The sequence below is a fragment of the Phalacrocorax carbo genome, chromosome 1, assembly GCF_963921805.1.
Source record: "Phalacrocorax carbo chromosome 1, bPhaCar2.1, whole genome shotgun sequence".
Classification (NCBI taxonomy): domain Eukaryota; kingdom Metazoa; phylum Chordata; class Aves; order Suliformes; family Phalacrocoracidae; genus Phalacrocorax; species Phalacrocorax carbo.
This window is the reverse complement of record NC_087513.1, coordinates 146,340,289-146,358,954: the sequence shown is the minus strand read 5'-3', so window position 1 is coordinate 146,358,954 and position 18,666 is coordinate 146,340,289. Positions and strand designations below refer to the sequence as shown.

The window sequence follows — 18,666 nt, the reverse complement described above, 5'->3', positions numbered from 1 at the left end:
CTAGTTTGCAAGCTGAAGACTAGAGATATAACTTGATCTTCTAAATGACCACAACAGATCTAGTCTTTAATAATTTCACCTACTGTGTTTCAGAGTGTTTTGATCATTACTAATAGTTCAGCTCCATTTCTTCCATATATCACATTGAAACTCAAGCCCTTTAGAAAGTACTCTGAGCAATATCTGCAAATTTGTGGTTATCAGTGACAGGACAGTTATACATACTCCCTGCTGAAGTAGTAGTAGGGAAAACTAACTGCCAATTTACAACACAATGCAAAGATGCTCTGTTGTTTATTAGTTGAATTTTTTAAGTTAGTAGCCAATTCCTCAATGACTTCTCTGCTGTTTGTTGTCTAGAAAGCAATTCACATCAATTCAGAAAATGTTCTTCTCTGCAATAAGCCCCAGTCTCAAACAGAGCCTTGGTCACCTCTGTCCAGCACACCCAGGGACTGCAGAAGGACAAAGCTTATCTTTGATGATCTGTAAGTACAGATGACTTCAAAATAAAGAAAACAATGTCATTTTCTCCATTTAAAGAGAATGCAATTTGTCCGACAGGGACTAAGACGTGTCCAGAAGTATTATAGTAATACTGTACATTGAGAAATAATGAGACATACTATAAAAACTCTTTAATTTTTCATAATATATTAAGCCTCTAATCATCAGGGAGCAGTGAGGACCAGCTGTTCCCTAAAGGACGGGGAGCCAGGAGCCAAGGGGCAGAATATGGCTGGCAGGGCAGGGGCCATGCCGGGCAGGGGCCATGCCAGCCTGGGGTTCAGTCCCACAACACCAAAGCAAGGTGAGCAGGGCAGGCCCAGGCATGGAGTCAGGTTCAACCAAGGGCATAGATCATCAAGCAAGTCCATGGTGATGAGGTAGGTCCAAGATGAGGCCAGGAAGTCAGGTCAGGCTTGGTGACGAGGGAGTTCTGAGCTCCAGCCAGGAAGACAGTCTCCAGGTCAGGGTCCAGATCAATGAGGGCCATGGCCAGGCACAAGCATGGCTGTGAAAGGGCTGAATACAGACACATTTACAATGAGTAGGACAGGGAGTGAAGGCCCAGATCTGAGCTTAAATGGATTTCTTTAGCCCATGGGCAGAGGGGTGAGGGCCCACATGAGGCAGGCCAGGGCCATCAAGGCTTTATTAGTACCCTTGAGACGCTGGCATTAATTACACACACATCAGACTATCAATATCTACAGAACCATAGCAAGGCAGGGTGACAGGGGCATCCTTCGGAGCAAGGGGAGTGGACATATGTGAGCCTTGCATCCCTGAGCCTTGACAGCTGCTGCTGTCATTGCTACCGCTGCTCAGAAAAAGGTATCACAAAGGCAGGGTGAGTATGAGTAGAAAGTAACAGTGGTTGGTATGAGCACCTGGAGGGATACCTGGCCCTCCCCACCTCCACTACATCCTTCAAACATCCCCTGCTCTCCTCCTCTGAAAATAATTTCAGCTTCTAATTGTCTTTCTTTTCTTTTGGTAAATTAAAATTGCTGGTTCATTTCCCAAGGTCATTTAGGATGTGGTATTATTTAGATCAGGCATAAAGATGAAACTGAAGGTTGAAATCCTAGTATCTAGAAAATCCAGATCCTTTTTGACTTGCAATTTTCTGGCCTGAAAATATTGATTTTTCTAGTGTAGAAGAAGTTCTGTTGAAGCTATGCCTCAGACTGCCTGGAGCAAACACAGCTCTGTAAGCTGTGTGACCTTGACGCACCTTTCATACTCCCAGACTTTCACCTACAACATCGCTAACTTGTGTACCAAGGGAAACCCTGGAAAAACAGCCCTATTTCCTCAGGAACTGCTTTTTATGAGAACTGGGATTTAATAATAATAATAATTTTAATGTTTATTCACACCATCTGGTCTCAGGGACAACTAGAAGGGTGGCAGCCTCTCGTACAGAGAATCCAGGTTCCCTGCTACAAGGCATAAATAATTCCCATAAACTTCAAAAGGACGTAACTGTTTTGTTTGTCAAGGAAAGACTGGTGAGATTAATGTCTGTGTGTATTCAAGGCAGTCATAAGGAGATGTAAGTTGAATAAATGTAATCATTTTTTCTGCCTCTTTTGGAGAACACTCCCCCGGTGTATATATTCCTATTTTCCCTCCTTCTCCACTTGCCTTCATGTTATTTTTAACTATTCCAGTGCATTCACTCAACAATCTCCACTGATGAAATTTGAAACTGTTTAGAAGTACCACCTAACTCCTCGTGTCTCTTAGAATACTTTGTCATCTATAATTTACTTGCAACTCTTCGATTTTTCTGCAGTTTATACATGTACATATGAGGCAGATCAGTGTGCCTAATAAAAGTCAAAATTGTAGGACATGCTCATCTGTTTGCATTAGAAAAAACACAATCAGAAACAGCTACAACAACAGAACTATTGTATCTTCATCTGATTTTCCCTCAAGATGTTGACAAAAACCAGGGGAGTGGTTTGTTTTGTTTATCCCCTAGAATAGTGTCATAGGAAAAGTATTTCTATCATCTAAGAGGCTTTTATCACTTGCTTTCTCCATTAGTGATACATGTGATTTCTCTGGCAGGCATCTTCAATAAAACTGTTTCACCTTTTCAGAGAGAGATACAATAAAACTGTTCGTGTATAGTGCCTTCCATGTAGAATGTCCCCAAACAACTTGTGGCCAATTAAAAAAAACAATCTGAAAAGCCAAATAAGATGAAACATGGAATCAAATATGTCTTAATTTGCCCTTAAAAAAAACAGAAACAGTTAAATGCCTCTTGTGATAACTAGAGGAGGGAGATTTTCTTGTGGTACGGCTGTCATCCACAACCTGTATCTGGGAGACAACACCAGAATACCAGCTATACTAGACCTTGATTCTGAAATTACTGAGCAGAGAAGTCACTGAAATGTAGCAGATTAGACTGGCTGCAAATGTTAAATGTCAACAAACTTGACTCACATGTTAGAAGGATCAAATTAAATATGGCAGCCAGTGTCTTTCAAATTCATATAGTACACAGGACAGGATTTGAAGATATGCACTGCAGTAGACCTAAAATTATGTAGTCATCCTAATGGCAGCATTTGTCCAAAATTATGCCTATGAAGTATTTAATCTCATCATCTATCAAGTTCTGAATTACTGTAATCCAGCTATTGCTTTAAAGTCTTCATTTTAATCAGAATCTATAGTTTTTAAGAGATTAAATCCCTTATATTTGATTTAAAACAACAACTAATTTTTTGACCAGTGTCTGGTTGCTTTATTCTCAATTTATTTTCTCCAGATCATTGACAACAGCTGTCACTAGCAATAAATTGGAACACAAGTAGGTCAATAAAAAGTATATCTTGCTTGGCAGAGTGCTGTATGCACATACATTGCAGTATAAAAGTGAATATAGCTAGCAGTCTTCAAAAGGCAGGCAAAATCCTACTTCCCCCGGCTTGCCATTGTTTACTGTCTGCTCTAAATATGCTTCCAGGTGCCCAGCATGCCACATGTATAAGTGACACCAATGCTGTTTCCAGTATTAATTCTTAACAAGATTTCTTGGATTTTTGGCCATTTCTGACTCTATGAAGAGAATACTTTCAAGGCTACATAATAATGCTTCAAGCCAAATTCAGTCCTGCTGTAATTTCATAGAATGATACAATTCCCAATAACTGCATTTAGGAAAAAAGTCTGTTGCCCTTGAAGTGATAAGCACAGACATGCTGTGGGTGCCTGAGGACACAGACCAACACCCTCCTCGAAATACTGCATGTGTGGTCTAAAAATGAGCAAACCATACCCAGCTTCCCAGTTTTCCTTATGACTAAATCAGAATGTGCTCCTCAGGATTATTTTCTCACTTGCATTGTGGATTACCCTTTCAAACTTGGGGTGTGGTTTTTCTTCACTGACATTTACTTTGGCCTTACAGGAGCAAGATAATACACCTTCTGCTTTTTTTTTCTTTTATTCATATTTTGTTGATTGATTGTTCCACCTTTAGGGATTTAGGGGCCAGACACATGCACTAGCTCTACCTTGTCCAAGGGACATATCCTGCTGTGAGATAGCATGCCTGTGTTTGTCAACCCGTAAACCATATACCCAGAAAATATTCAACCTGTGCATAGAGCTCATAAAGACCTCAAAAGGTAACTTCTTGGCACATCTCTTTGTTTTGGCTTGAATCCCAAGTCTCTCATTTTCAGTCTCTTCTTCCTTGTTCTTCTGCCTCAGAATGGAAAGAAAAAGGTGTTCTTGGGTTGTGACTACCATCAACATCTGGAAATCATCTCACTTTGCATTGCTCAAAATGCCTCAAACAATCCTGGTCTTCTGAAGTATTTAGAGAGACTTTTGTAGTGCTGAGCACATCCTCATGAGCACAGTTAAGGAACAGAGCTTGGCTCCTCTTTGTTCTCATTAACAATCTAAAAAATCAGTGGTCAGAGAGACCAACATCTACTACCCTAAGTTCCTCACAAATTAATGTGCTTACTTTGGATTGCTTCCAGTTTCCTGGCTTTGGGGGATTTCGAGACTTCATCTGACCATCCCATTCTTCTTCTCCTTCCCTTCTTACTTGTGGCACTGAATTTTCTCATGTGTACACTGACCATGAGAAAATAACATTAGACTATTAGACAGCAGACACTGCTTCCCATGATTAGATAATTAAGCTGCTTGTTCTCTGCAAGACCACCTACCTCCTTTCTTTTTAGGGACACTTTGTGAGTGCTTGGTCTGGTGGGAAATAGATGCTTAATCAGCTCTAGAAGGAGACTCTCACAGGATAAAGAATTTATAGCCACTATTCCCTGTCATCAAAGAAAAGCCAGAGCTGTGGACCTCATTTGAACTTACAAGCTACATCCATGCCCCTCCTCTGTTCCTATGGGCAAATGGTCCAGCGCTGCTTATGTTTATATGATTAAATTGTCTTCACCCCCCAAAACAAAGAACACTCACTGCCTCCTGAGAACAGTCCCTGGCCTATGCTGTCCACCAGCTGTGCCCAAGCATTGTCTGGGACTGACCTCAAAACTATGCCAGGGAGAGTATTAGCAATTAAACGGCATGGTTGATCAAACGATAGAGCTGGTATCCTTGCCCTGCTTATGTTGTTTGCACAGACATAGCCAAGGAATGGTTTTATTGACAGACTCAGATTTGAAAGAGCCTTTGATAATTTTGCCACTCGGGAAAGAGGATTCATCTGCATTCATTTATTTTGATGTGCCTTTTTCTTACTCTACAGCTTGACTAGAAGATATCTTTAGTCCACAATGAATCATAACAGTGAACAGGACAAGGGTCTTCTAATAAGGCTCGGCAAGCTCTCCTGCAGGTCCCGGCAGCAGAGCTGATTCTCTCAGACAGGAGAGGACAATCTCTCCCACCAGTCTCTCCCAGCCTTTCCTCACCTCTGCAACTGGTCAGCAATGAGCAGCTGCCTACAGCAGGTGATGAGCACCCTTCAAACCCAGCAGCTCTTTGACTAGTCTAGGTCTCGTACTGAATATGAAGGCTCATCCAGCCTCCCGTGGTGTTTGCTGTTCTCCCACACCTCTAGTTCTTGACAGAGCTTGTTTTCCTCAGGTTTGGTGGCAAGCATTGGTTTCTCCTCGAAAACCTAAAAGTCAATCCCAGTGTTTGTCTTCCTGTGCTGTGTCACAGAGCACTGTGGGTTTTCATCACCCATAATGCCAGGATTCACAGGTGTGGTGTTTAAGAGATATTCTAATGCCTCTGTTAGCAGCTTAATTCCTAAGTCAGCTTTGCTGTCCATGTGGCAGTGTAAAATATCTTTACATATGTTTGAAGACCGTGCTTTCGAGTCTATTTTCCATGGTATGATTACCCAGATGTTTTGCTTTTAGACTAGAAGGTTCACTGTAATGGCCCTGAGGTGTAAAGGCTGTGATTCCCCAAGGAAAACCTGGGTGCTTTCCTGATCATTCCTTCAACATATAAAGGATATTTTCATCTTCCAGTGATAGCTAACCACACTAGCAAATGATCATAACCTTTCTGGCCTAGAGAATCATATGTAGACTGTTCAAACTCATTCTTAGCCTGGGAGTACCCTGTTCATCTTGAGAACCAACAATCAGTCATGAAGCTGGAAAGGGGATGTGATGACTTAATGCACATGAGGAATATGAATTCCAAAAATCCCTCTCAGATGCTTTCCTGTTCTTCTAGTGTCTGATTATGATTTCTTTCAAATCCTATAATCACTGAAGTTTCTTAGATAGGCATTGCAGGGCAGCAGCCCTGGGTGGAGTCTTTGTTTCAGGATCGCCTGCTCCTTTCAGTGTAGATACCCCATTCACTGACTCAGGTTTCACAAGTACTGTCACTCAAAGGTTTCACCTGCACTGTGGCTTCTCACTCATCAGAGCCGGGAACATAGGAGCTGGCTGCCAGGTAGTCTCTCTCCCAGAAAGATCTTTCTGCCTTTGTTTCTCAGCTGCCCCTTGAGAATTCAAGGTATGACTCCATGGTGTTTTAAAACATAAATCTGGACTGCTGTGGTCCTGCCTTCTCTCCCTAGGTCTGACTGCAAAGGCCTTCACTCCACCTTTGACTGAAATTAGTTGATTTCAGAATGTCTACTTAATATACATTGAGACACAATTGTAGTTTATCTGCAAGGTTGTAATGTTTTCTTCCTCTGCTTTTAATACAGGAGCTCAAGTTCCTATTGTTAATACTTCTTTCATTCCTCTCTCTTCACTTGTACACTTCGCCCTTGCATGTTTTAGTCTGGATATTGATTTCACATGGATATCTTTGAGTCATGAATCTGGGTCATGCCCAGGAATTTGTAGTGGGTTTTGACTCTTCCTCATGGCCTCTTGTATTTTACTACACTGACATGGTTAGGCTGAGGGATTTTGCATTTTCACCAAAATAGGAATCTCCACTTCATTTATCCTTCTTCATTTTATTTAAATTAGGTGCCAGGCTTTAATTTTTTCTGCTATTTTTTTCAACAGTAACTCCCTCTCTAGGTATCTGTACTATTCATCTATTAATCTAATCTAAAAATTTGACCTTGTTATACTAAGCCTGACAACATAGTAGTTGTGTAGTTGTATGACTGAGTAAATTTTTCTTACATTTGACCTGCCTCCCATCAGATTGTTTGTCCCTGTCTTTCTGAAATGCCTATAGCATTATCATTTAAATGGGTCACAATGGCTCTCTCTGCCCTCTCCACTTGTATGCTCCTCTGCTGAACTTCCCAGACCTGCTGTGTCTGCCATAGTGTGCATGAGAGTACACACTCTCATAGCTGGGGGTACCCATCTTTTACAGTGCCATGGGCTCTCCCCCGCCGTGTGTGCAATGCCCTAGACACAGCAGTGCCATGTCCCATAAAACAGTGTTTATTTTAAGTTGTGGAATGGGCAGGAGGCCATGATACATCAGGGGAGAACACTAGTTTGTATGGCTGCTCCCCAGCTTCAGCTCTGTCCTTTACCCCAAGATGACCATCCTTATCTGTGACCCAACATGTCAGACATGCTCCTGACACACGTCCCAGTATGAAATAGCAAATAGGCAGGGCTGTATACACCTACCTTTCACTTTAAATGGTTTTGTTGCTCTTACAGATTTTTCTTCCCTTCTTGGACTGAAAGTTCAGGGCCTACTGGCACAGCTTCAAAACTGGACACTGGCTAATCCTGGCTACACCAGTTTCTTCTGATTTGCCCCTAGCTCTGATCAAATTTTAAAGTTGCTTATTTCAGTGTTCTTCTCCCTTCCAGAGCACTCACTTTTTTAGGGCCTAGTTTACTAAACTTGTGAAACTGGTCCTATATTTAGAATTATGATTTAAGCTGCCTTTATTATGTGCAATTGTTGTACACTGAGGAAGCACTAGTTTGTTTTTTTATAACGCTTCAGCAGCATTATCTCTGAAGGGTATTAAAATATGCACTTGGCTACATTTATGATGTTTAATTGAACTTTTATTAGGTTTTTTTAATGTATCCTCATAAAGCACCATACCACAGTAAGAAATAATGTACAAGTGGTGGATTATGTAAATGAAGCAGAAAATGCTATAGTTTACTATTTAGTTCATATAAAATATAAAAATTAGATGAAAAATGTGTTTCTGAATGCAGTTATAATTAAAATTGTATATTGGAGTCTAAGCTCCACCATACTCTGTAAATACCAGCGGTTGTGCTGAGTTTCAAGGAAATTATGTTGCAGTAGATGCTGATAAATTACTGTATGAAGTAAAGCTTTTATTGATTCACTTTGTTTGATTCTCTTCCCTTTTTTTACTGCATGAGTTTACATTTTTGCAATTATCAGCTGAACTGGAGTAAATTAAATTCAGAGAAGGCAGCAAAAGACAAAGGTGGCAGAGATGCGCTGAAATGGCATAGAGCTAAATAGGATGAGAAAAACATACACACACAAGCATTTCACCTGGGTAATGGCAACACCACTCTTAGGAGCTCAACAGCCTGGAAATTCTGAAAGGCTGCTCCTGGAAGGGGAGTAATTACCATGCCCGCAGCCATCTCACCTCACGCTGGGATCCCGCGCAACATAACAAGCAATGGAAATGCTGTCTCTCCTGCTGGTTTTCGACAAGCTCCCAGAGAAAGCGGTGGCAAGGCGAGTGAGAGAAATTCTGGACAGTAGCTTGATAAATTTCATCCTGGATTCAGCCACAGCCATGCTACTGAGGCTGCCCTTGTCAAAGTCATAAATGGTTTGAATGCCACTGCTGCAAAGGAAGCCTGGCCTTGTTTGTACTATCAGATCTAGCCATGGGGGGGTTATTCTGTAAAAGGCTGGATTCTGTTGCAGTGCCTAGGTGACTGGCTAGTGTTGACTGAGAATGCATTGAACTGGTTCCAGCGGTACTCGATTGCTTTCCCCAATCAACATAGTAGGGTAAATTCTCCTCGAGAGCAGCCAGTTTCACATAATGACACTTGATCCCAGGGAGAATTCACCAGCAGCCTGACTTAGCTGGCACTGATGCTTTACGCTCTTTCTCTTGCCTTTCAGAAAGATGTATGAGATGCATTAGAGCAGTGTATTAGAACCCCTTTTTGGCTTTGTTGAAGAGGTCTGTATTTCTAGAAGTACCAACAATGAGATATTCAGAAACAAAGGCTTTCTTGTGTGGTCAAGATTATTAATAGAGATAAAACATTTGGTTTTACCTGTTAACTTGAAGTAGACTTCTGTTTAAGTTTTTCCTTTTTTTAAAAAAAGAGGCCTGAATTCTGTTTGTAAATCTGGAGTGACGGTGCTGACACCAATAGATATACACAGTTGTAAATAACTTAAGCGGATAATCTGACTCAGTTGTCTGAAAACCAGAAGTCAGTGAATAACGTTTCGTGGGACTTCAGTTTACATTCATGACCAGCAGGCCTAACCAAGAGAATCCAGTGCTGCTTCTTCTACTCTGATTCACTCCGGTTCAACCAGTAGTCTGGTACCATTTTAATCCTGTAGAAATTTTCTCTATTCTCTGGCTTCTCAGGCTATAGCAAGGCTGTGGTCTGCAGAGAGATCACAAACCTTAGACCAAAGACCTGAAAAGGGGTTTAGCCACAGGTCTTTCTGAATCTCATCAGTGGGAGAACAGATTTGCTTCCCCTCAAGATGCCTCTCATGAATAACATATAATATCTGAAATAGCATCCAATGAGATTACCTGCAAATTCTCCAGTCTGAGATTATCACCAATGTAACTAAATAGGCCAAGCTGCAGAGGAAATTTGGATGAACCTTCACATTTGTAACAGATATGGGTTCTCAGTCACTATAACTTAAGGGCCTGTAAAATCAGAATACGATTAACAATCTTTTGTGAACTTCATAGATACAAAATGTGCAGTACACAGAAGAGCTATCCTGAGCAATTCATTTATGGATCAGCTTTCTCATGTGTCTTCATATGTCCATGAGCTGAGGTAACCTCTTAGCTTCAGGAAGCCTATAGAAAAAGGGTTTTGTTTCTGTCTTTTTTAATGTCATGACATAATTATTTAAACTAGTATACTGGATTTAAAAAGACAAATTATGTTCATGTGCAGTGGGAACCTAAACAAAACTGAATCTGAAACCTTTATTTCTCATTAAAAAATCAGAAAATAGTTAAATCCAACTGCATCCTTATTTTGTTACTAAAGTGATATAAGAAATGCATGCAATGTACATAAACATACATTAAATCTATAGGACAGTTCAGCTTTCCATTTTCACCCAACATGCACATTTGTAACCTGAATCAGAAGTTTATTAACATGTAGTGATAAATTGAAGAATAGTATTTCACAGATGGCATACAGAGATCAGAATTTGACTTGGTGTGTTTATTAACACTATTGAACAAGCTCTGTTTAAGAAACAAGAAGAAAACATAACCTATCCATTTTTCCCAATGAATCTTAATCTGTTTTAGGCATCCCCTGATTTGTAAATCAATCTTTTATTTTTCCTATGGAAATATCTAAACATTCACATTGAGAATATATATGCTTTGCTTTAAAATGGCTTTTTAATAGTTTCTTTTTTATATTAAGCTTCTCAAAAAACAGTTGGACTTAGTACAAACCAATGACTTCAGTTTTTGCACATTGCATTATGGTTAACGCCTCCATAGCAGGGCCCTCAAAGCAGGCTTCTTGGTTTAGTAACATGCATGCATCTTGCTAATACCCTCATTGCTAATCATAACTCGGGAGAATAAATCCTGCTACAAGTTGAAAACCATTTTACAATTAACTTATAAATAAGTAGGCCATAATTACATTGTCTTATCTCACTTTGTTTTTACAGCCTCTTACCGTGTTTCAAACAAGCAAATTAGACATATAGTGCTGGGTGATACACAGGAGGGAACGTTGCAAAGGACGTATTTTAATAACCCGAGTTTGAAAGGATCATGTAAATGTTCATCACTTGCATCATTTCAGAGATATGAGACCACTGTTTTGTTGATTTGCTCCGTTATGCTTTGCTTTTTGGCACTTCATAGTAAAACATCTCACCTAGGTCATTGCACAAGATGAAGACAGAAGACTTAACAATTTTTTAAGAATTCTTTCAATGGTTCTGGAAACAGTTATTTTTCTACATCAAGCTAACACTGTTTCAGTGTCTAGTATTTCATAATTGACCAAGACCAAATCCAGATGGTTCGTATTATTAAGATAATGTTAGCATCTTGCTGGGCACAGGAAGTATTTGCAGCTGCAGTAGGTTATGAGATACTGGGACACAAATCTGTCCTTAGTCCCCTTTCTGTCCTACTGGCTAGTGTAAGCTGGGGGGAAATTCCACCCTGAGGGAGAATAATATTTTAAAGAAAGTTGGAGCAAAGGAACTGTTTTCCTTCATATCAACAAGCTTTTTAGTGCAGAGGTCGTTCAAAATTAGCCAGATTTTGAACTCTGTTTCCACCTAGTGATATTTAACCTTCCTTCTCTTCAAAATAAGGTTGACTATTTTTGATCTTAGTTGGCAACATGGACAGTGGTATTGAGTGCACCTTCAGCAAGTTTGTTGACAACACCAAGCTGTATGGTGCAGTTGTCGTGCTGGAGGGAAGGGATGCCATCCAGAGGGACCTTGACAGGCTTGAGAGGTGGGCCTGTGTGAACTTCATGAAGTTCAACAAGGTCAAGTGCAAAGCCCTGCAGATGGGTCGGGGCAATCCCAAGCACAAATACAGGCTGGGGAGAGAATGGATTGAGAGCAGCCCTGAGGAGAAGGACTTGGCGATGTTGGTTGATGAGAAGCTCAACATGACCCGGCAATGTGCGCTTGCAGCCCAGAAGGCCAACTATATCCTGGGCTGCATTGAAAGCAGCGTGGCCAGCAGGTTGAGGGAGGTGATTCTGTCCCTCTACTCTGGTGACACCCCACCTGGAGTACTGCATCCAGCTCTGGAGCCCTCAACACAAGAAGGACATGGACCTGTTGGAGCAGGTCTAGAGGCGGGCCACAAAAATGATCAGAGGGCTGGAGCACCTCTCCTACAAGGACAGGCTGAGAGAGTTGGGATTCTTCAGCCCGGAGAAGAGAATGCTCCGGGGAGACAAGAATGTGGCCTTTCAATACTTGAAGGGCGCTTATAAGAAAGATGGGGACAGGCTTTTTAGTAGGGCCTGTAGTGATAGGACAAGGGGTAATGGTTTTAAACTAAAGGAGGGTAGATTCAGACTAAATATAAGGAAGACATTTTTTACTATGAGTGTGGTGAGACACTGGAACAGGTTGCCCAGAGAAGTTGTGGATGTCCCATCCTTGGAATTGTTCAAGGTCAGGCTGGATGGGGCTTTGAGCAACCTGGTCTAGTGGAAGATGACCCTGCCCATGGCAGGGTGGGGTTAAAACTAGGTAATCTTTAGGGTCCCTTCCAACCCAACCATCCTATGATTCTATGACTAACTTCCTGCGACACAGTGAAATGTCTTTGAAACTGTGTGCATATAAGTAGACAGAAATGGACTAAGTAAACACACTGCCAAATAGCCTTATGGTCTTAAGGAACTATATATGGCAATCCTCTTCTGTCGAGGAAGACACTTCCCACTGTTCTCAGTTATGGATCTGAGCATGTTCTTACTGCTGTCAACGAGAATTTTTGACTCTTCCATTCCACTGACTTGAGTTTTTAGATCTGTATTTTCTCTGACTCACACAAAACATTTTTTTAAACAACGTGCTGAGAAATCCCAATTTTAAAAAATACTGGTTAGGATTGTGTTGGTTTGGGCTGAGATAGAGTTAGTTTTCTTCATAGCTACTTGTATGGTGCTGTATTTTGGATTTGTGACCAAAACAGTATTGATGACACAAGGGTGTTTCAGCTATTGCTGAGCGGTGCTTGCACAGCTTCAGCGCCTTTTCTGTTTCCCACACTGCCCCACCAGCGAGCAGGCCGGGGGTGCACAAGAAGCTGGGAGGGGACATAGTTGGGACAGCTGACCGAGACTGACCAAATGGGTATCCCACACCATAGGACACTGTGCTCAGCAATAAAAGCTGGGCGAAGAAGGAGAAAAAGGGGACGTTCAGAGTGATGGCATTTGTCTTCCCAAGTCACCATTAAGTGTGATGAAGCCCCACTTTCCTGGAGATGGCTGAACACCTGCCTCCTGATGGAAGGCAGTGAATGAATCCTTATTCTGCTTTGCTTTACCTATTAGTCTGTCTTTATCTCAACCCATGACTTTTTTTCATTTCTATCCTTCCAATTCTCTCCCCCATCCTGCTGAGGTGAGTGAGTGAGCGGCTGTGTGGGGCTGAGCTGCCAGCTGGAGTTAACTTACAACAGATTGCTGAGTGGCAATGATACTGTATCATTTACAACACCAAGCACTTAAAAGCATGAGTGGTAAAAACATCAGAATTCATACTCTGACTACTCAGGAATATCTCCTTTTCATTAGATAAGGGCAAAGGGATGACACTGTAACCAATACTAAGAAAACTATTTAGCAAGGCAAAACTTCCTTCTCTCAGAAAGACGAGTATATGGGAGTAAGCACAGTATGAGCTGAGAAGAACCAGGACATGTTTTAGCTGAGCAGAGAAAGAAGGAGGCCATCTCCCTCGTATGAGACTAGAAGAATCTTCAGAGTCAGGAAATGTGAAGACTCTTATGAGAGGCAGCAACTGAAGATGCAGGTGATGGCCTGAAACGACATGCCAAATGGCTATTCTCCACAGTGACTGAGAAAGGTGTAATAGGGAGAGCTAGTGGGAGGAGATGAAGAAATTTGCTTCAGCCATGAGGAGCTCACTGAGGTGATGACCAGACATTGCCAAGGAGGCATCAGTTTGTGTTTTCAGTTTGAGTGGAAGTGGCTAAGTCTGGATCAGAAACAGACTTGTGAATTTCGGCACAGAGGCAGGAGCTGATTTTGTGCCCTGCAGTCAGTAGGTCAGGTAGGTTAAGGAAGGGATGGAGTCTTTACGATCTGTTTGAGGAGAAATCAACGGAGAAATTGGCACGAGCAATGCCAGTGGAATTGTAGCAGGCGGCCCAGCACCGAGTCAGAGATGAGCTCCAGGCAGCAAAAGTAAACAGCATTCTCAGCATGCTTACAGATAAGAGGGAGAAGGGGGGTGAGATGGTAGTTGTGGAGGCAAGCAGGTGCTATCTGTGTTTTCAAAGTGGAGAGATTAAACACACGTGTTTTGAGAGGAGGGAGAAGCCAAGGCAAATGACAATGTACAGAGAGGAGTAGGAAAAGAGGTAAGCAAGCACCAGGGAGAGGAGAAGACGGAATAACTTGTTCTGCTTAACACTTGCATCCGTTTTGCAGTTCAAAACTGCACTAATTTGGGAAGCAGTTTATATAATCCATAAAAATGCATTTTATTAGCTTTTTTTTTGCTTTGAATCACTGACTTCTAAAGAATGAGAAGAGCCATAAATGCTATTGTCTCCACAGGCAGCAATTTGGAAATAGAAGATGCATGGTTACATGATAAGTGTATTTTCTTCATAAAAAATGTTTGCAAATCAGGTTTAAAATAAGGGAAAAATAACTTGAAAATACTCTGCACGTCAGAAAATAATAAAATGTCTTCTTATTTTCCCCTGGTAGGCCACGCAATGCAGATTACTTTATGCAGGAAGCTAAACGGAAGAAGCATAAAGCAGATGCAATGGTGAGAACATTTTCTTTCCAGTTATGTTGCTCCAAATTATTTTTGTAATGCAGTTTCTTCATCAGTGCAGTATTGCTGGGGTAATTATAAAATCTATTATAAGGATGGCTAGGCTTGTTAAATTAAGAAATGTTTATATAATCAAATGTTCATAGCCCAATAAACTATGACTTAACAAATAATGACTTACTGAGATAAAGGCCTGGATAAATAAAACTTTCCATTTATTCCTTTGCTTTAATTAGTAACTATAGTAATGGAGGCTGAGTAAGGGATCCACATACCTATCTTCTCAGTTTAACTAGCTGGCTAGGTCCTATAATTTTATTCCCAAATTTGGTCTGGTGGCTGAGGTGTTTGTACTTTCTTTAAAGAGCTTTGGCTCTTCAGTGCCAAAAGAATCCTGGTTTCATGGCAGACCTCTCCTAACAAAACCAGAAGCACACAAGGAAGCTGTGTGACTCTAGAGGAACACCTCGCACACAAAGGACTGTTGCAGCAAACAGGTTCTTGGACCTGGCTGTGACCTCTCTGAAAATGTAGCCGGTAAGGCCCTCTTGAAAAGGGGGAATCTGAGGTTATATGAAGCACTAAAGAGATGTTTGTCTTTCCAAACAAATGGAGGCAACAAAGTATGCAATGTGCCAGGAGAGCTCGGCCTAGCCATCTCTCAGCTTTCTCCAAGGCTATATTTGTCCAGCACAGCAAGCACAGCCTTAAAAACATCAGGCCTCTGGGATGGCAGATGCAATATATGGGGTGGGACCCTGCATTAATATGGCTGTCTTGCAGGTGGGAGTAGCTGCAGTCCTGCCTCGCTCTGTCAGACAGGTACTTTGTTGTCACAGCAGCAGGAAAGAAAGGTAGCTCAGAGCCTTGGTTTCTTCGCCTCTTTTCTCAGCTGTGCAGAACGTAAAAAGGCCAAGGAAGCAGAAGCACACCCTTAATTTAGGACACTGAGTTTTACACCCTACCTGAGTTTATTAGCACAAATTTCCATGGTTTATTCAGTTCCCTATTACTCTAAAGTGAGTCTTAAATCAGAAAATATTGTGGAGGAGTACAAATGGTGCATTTTAGTGTGTTGCTTTAAACAGAATGGAAAAAATCACTTAATATGCAAAGGAAATTCTTAGCCTGAAGAGAAATGTTTTTATGGTAGACTCCCAGAAACAGGAGGTGCAAGCATTATTCTCTGCTCTGTCACAAGTTTCCTGCATGAGAGTCACTTAGGCACAGTTTGAATAGCCTCCCATCAGTGTTAGGTGATTGAAACATCCTTCACATTCAGCTTCTGTACACAGTGGACTAGCACCTTACTTACACCTTGTGAATCACTCTTTGCGGATACTTCCTCCCCCTCATTGACTGTGTAGGGATCCTAGAGGAATTGCCATATTGCCAAAGTGCCTCTAGGCACTTTGAATCACCTTGCTGGGCTCAATACCTCCTACTTTGGCACTGCAATACCTAACATAGGCACTTAGAGTGAGCAGCCTGAAAATTGCTCTAAGTCTCTCTGCTCCTTAGTCCCCCATCTGTGAAATTGGGATAATAGCACTTCCACCCGCACAAGAGCGTCGGGGAGAGAAATATAATAAAAAGTTTGTGAAGTTCTCCAGTATGATCGCAATGGGAGTCATATAAGAACCTAAAATAGATTGAAGCCAGTGTGCCATTCCAATGTTACTATTTAAAATCCCTTGGAAAAGAATAAGGTCCATTAACCTTTCACTGTGTGCATCAGATTTCAACCAAATGCATCTAGTCCATTAATGGGCTTTATGTACCGCAGGAGTTCTGACTGAAGGGAAGAGAAGTCAGGACAGAGAGGTATTAGTATGATTCATCTTTACCCACATCAAAAATGAAATTTTGAGAGCAGATAAGTGGTAAGTAAGTGTACACATACGAACATTATGTGCACATTTGCATATACACCACCATTGAGGACATATAGGTACTTATATCTGTATAAGTACACAAATACAAACACAGAGAGACAAAGAAGTACTGGAAATAGGTGAAGAAATGGGGCATGGAAGAAGGATGGCAGGAGAAGCTGAGGGAGCAGAGCAGTCCCTGAAAGAGGAGGAAGATATAGAAAGCAAATTTCTGACAGGAGGAGAGTATGGTCAAGCAGTGCTGAAAATGGTAGGGGTAAAGAAGACGTGAGAACAGAGATGAGCCCTTGAATTAAGAGAGTTAGTATTCAAAGTATTATTTCTGATTCTCTTAGTTCACAATAATCATTACCTTTCTTTGTTGAGTGACAAAAAACTACATTTACAAACATATGTGAAACCCTTTTTAATGAAAGCTGGAATAAAAGGCCTGATGAGTTTGTGGAATTTCCAGCACTTGAAGAGCTTTGACAAAGATCTGTCAGGAATGTCCTAGCCAGAGTTGATCCTTCTTTGGACACAAGAGTGTGGACCAAATAACATTTTGTAGCCTTTTTCAGCCCTACTTTCTGTATCTTACGATTTTGACTGATGCACAGGTTTTGATGGGTTTTAGATTTCTTGCAGGAAAATTTGTGAATCTGAAGATATACAGACTTGTGTCAACTTTACAATTGATGTTGAGAAAATGCCATCAAATGTAACCGTATCTTGATGATTACACTGTTTCTCTGTGTCCTTGTTTTTTCCCTCTAGGTGGAAAAGTTTGGAAAGGCACTGAATTATGCAGAAGCAGCACTATCATTTATTGAGTGTGGAAATGCAATGGAACAAGGCCCAATGGAATCTAAATCCCCTTATACAATGTATTCAGAAACAGTTGAACTCATCAGGTAGGAGGGGAGGAGATGACCTCAGGGCTTACTCTGTTTGTGCAAACATGCTCAACTACATTATCACATAATTCCCTAGGTACAGTAAAAGAGGAGAATTGAGGTCCTTCCAAGTGCCTGGTCAGTCATATGTAATATGTATGTATTATCTGTGATTTCAATGGAAATTAAATCAGGAAACTGTAGAATGAAAAAAAAACGAACCCAAAGATTTTCGTATTACTTGAGTTGCAAATTACTTCAAGAGTTTTGTGGTATAAGTCCTGTGCTACTCAAAAGGGAAAAATCATAATACTTAATACCAAAACATTCTCACAGTGATAGTTTGCAAAATGTTCCAACATTAAGACTGCTGCTTACTGATTACCTGAAAAAAGATGTGAACAGTGCTAGAAAAATGGACACTCAAAGTCCGTTTGGTGTGTATGCTCCTACTGTAGCCAGTGGAGTCCCAGAAGCAGTCCAGCTCACACTAAAGCAGACCTCTACGTTTAGTCACCTTCATGGCTCTCCAAACAGGACAGTCTAGAATTCGATTCCACCCTCACATCCTAGCAAGAAAGGTTGTCTCTTACATATTTTTCTCCTATATAGTTGGTACCAATAGTTAACATTATTGACAGTGTCGGTAGAGAACACAAAGGTCAAAATCATCCCAGCAGCTGAGTGACTCTGTCCACAAGAGAGCAAGCCCAGCTACGCTAGCAGAGAAAGCAGCACTGTCAGTGACCATGGCATCATTCCTTAGGACAGTCAACCACGCAGCTCCTGTCAGGACCAAGTTCACAGGAAGTAAAACACTTTAATTTTTAATAGTGTTCATAATGGGGCAAAGCTTCTAAAACAATTGCGTTCTTTTGGACTTAGTGTTGATGCAATGGTTTTCTCGCATGTTAACAATTCCATTGGCATTTTATTCCACTTAGGGCTGTCTTCTCATGCATTTCAGTGGACTGAGGCCAGCTTTCTAACTGGAAGGTTATTAAACAAGATCAATTATTTTTTTTTCAGTAAGAGAATAGTACATCCTATCTCTTCAATTCTTCCCTTCTTTTTTTCAAAAGGCAGAAAGCTCTTTGTCTGTCCTGTCTTTTCTCATGATAGTAAATATATGGTTCTAACTCTGGAAATGAATTTTGCTTGCAGATCCATAGCTTTCAATAATGTGTGTAGCTGTGGTTGTG

General features: G+C 41.1%; 1 protein-coding gene across 1 annotated transcript in view; it reads left to right on the top strand.

The window, feature by feature from the left end:
* AFF3 (ALF transcription elongation factor 3) overlaps positions 1–18,666 on the top strand; it is a 280,917-nt gene that overhangs the window by 250,351 nt on the left and 11,900 nt on the right. The window contains exons 14-16 of the mRNA XM_064445545.1: positions 361–488; positions 14,622–14,685; positions 17,346–17,482. Coding sequence (XP_064301615.1) covers positions 361–488; positions 14,622–14,685; positions 17,346–17,482 — 329 coding nt within the window. The remainder of the gene's footprint in view (positions 1–360; positions 489–14,621; positions 14,686–17,345; positions 17,483–18,666) is intronic.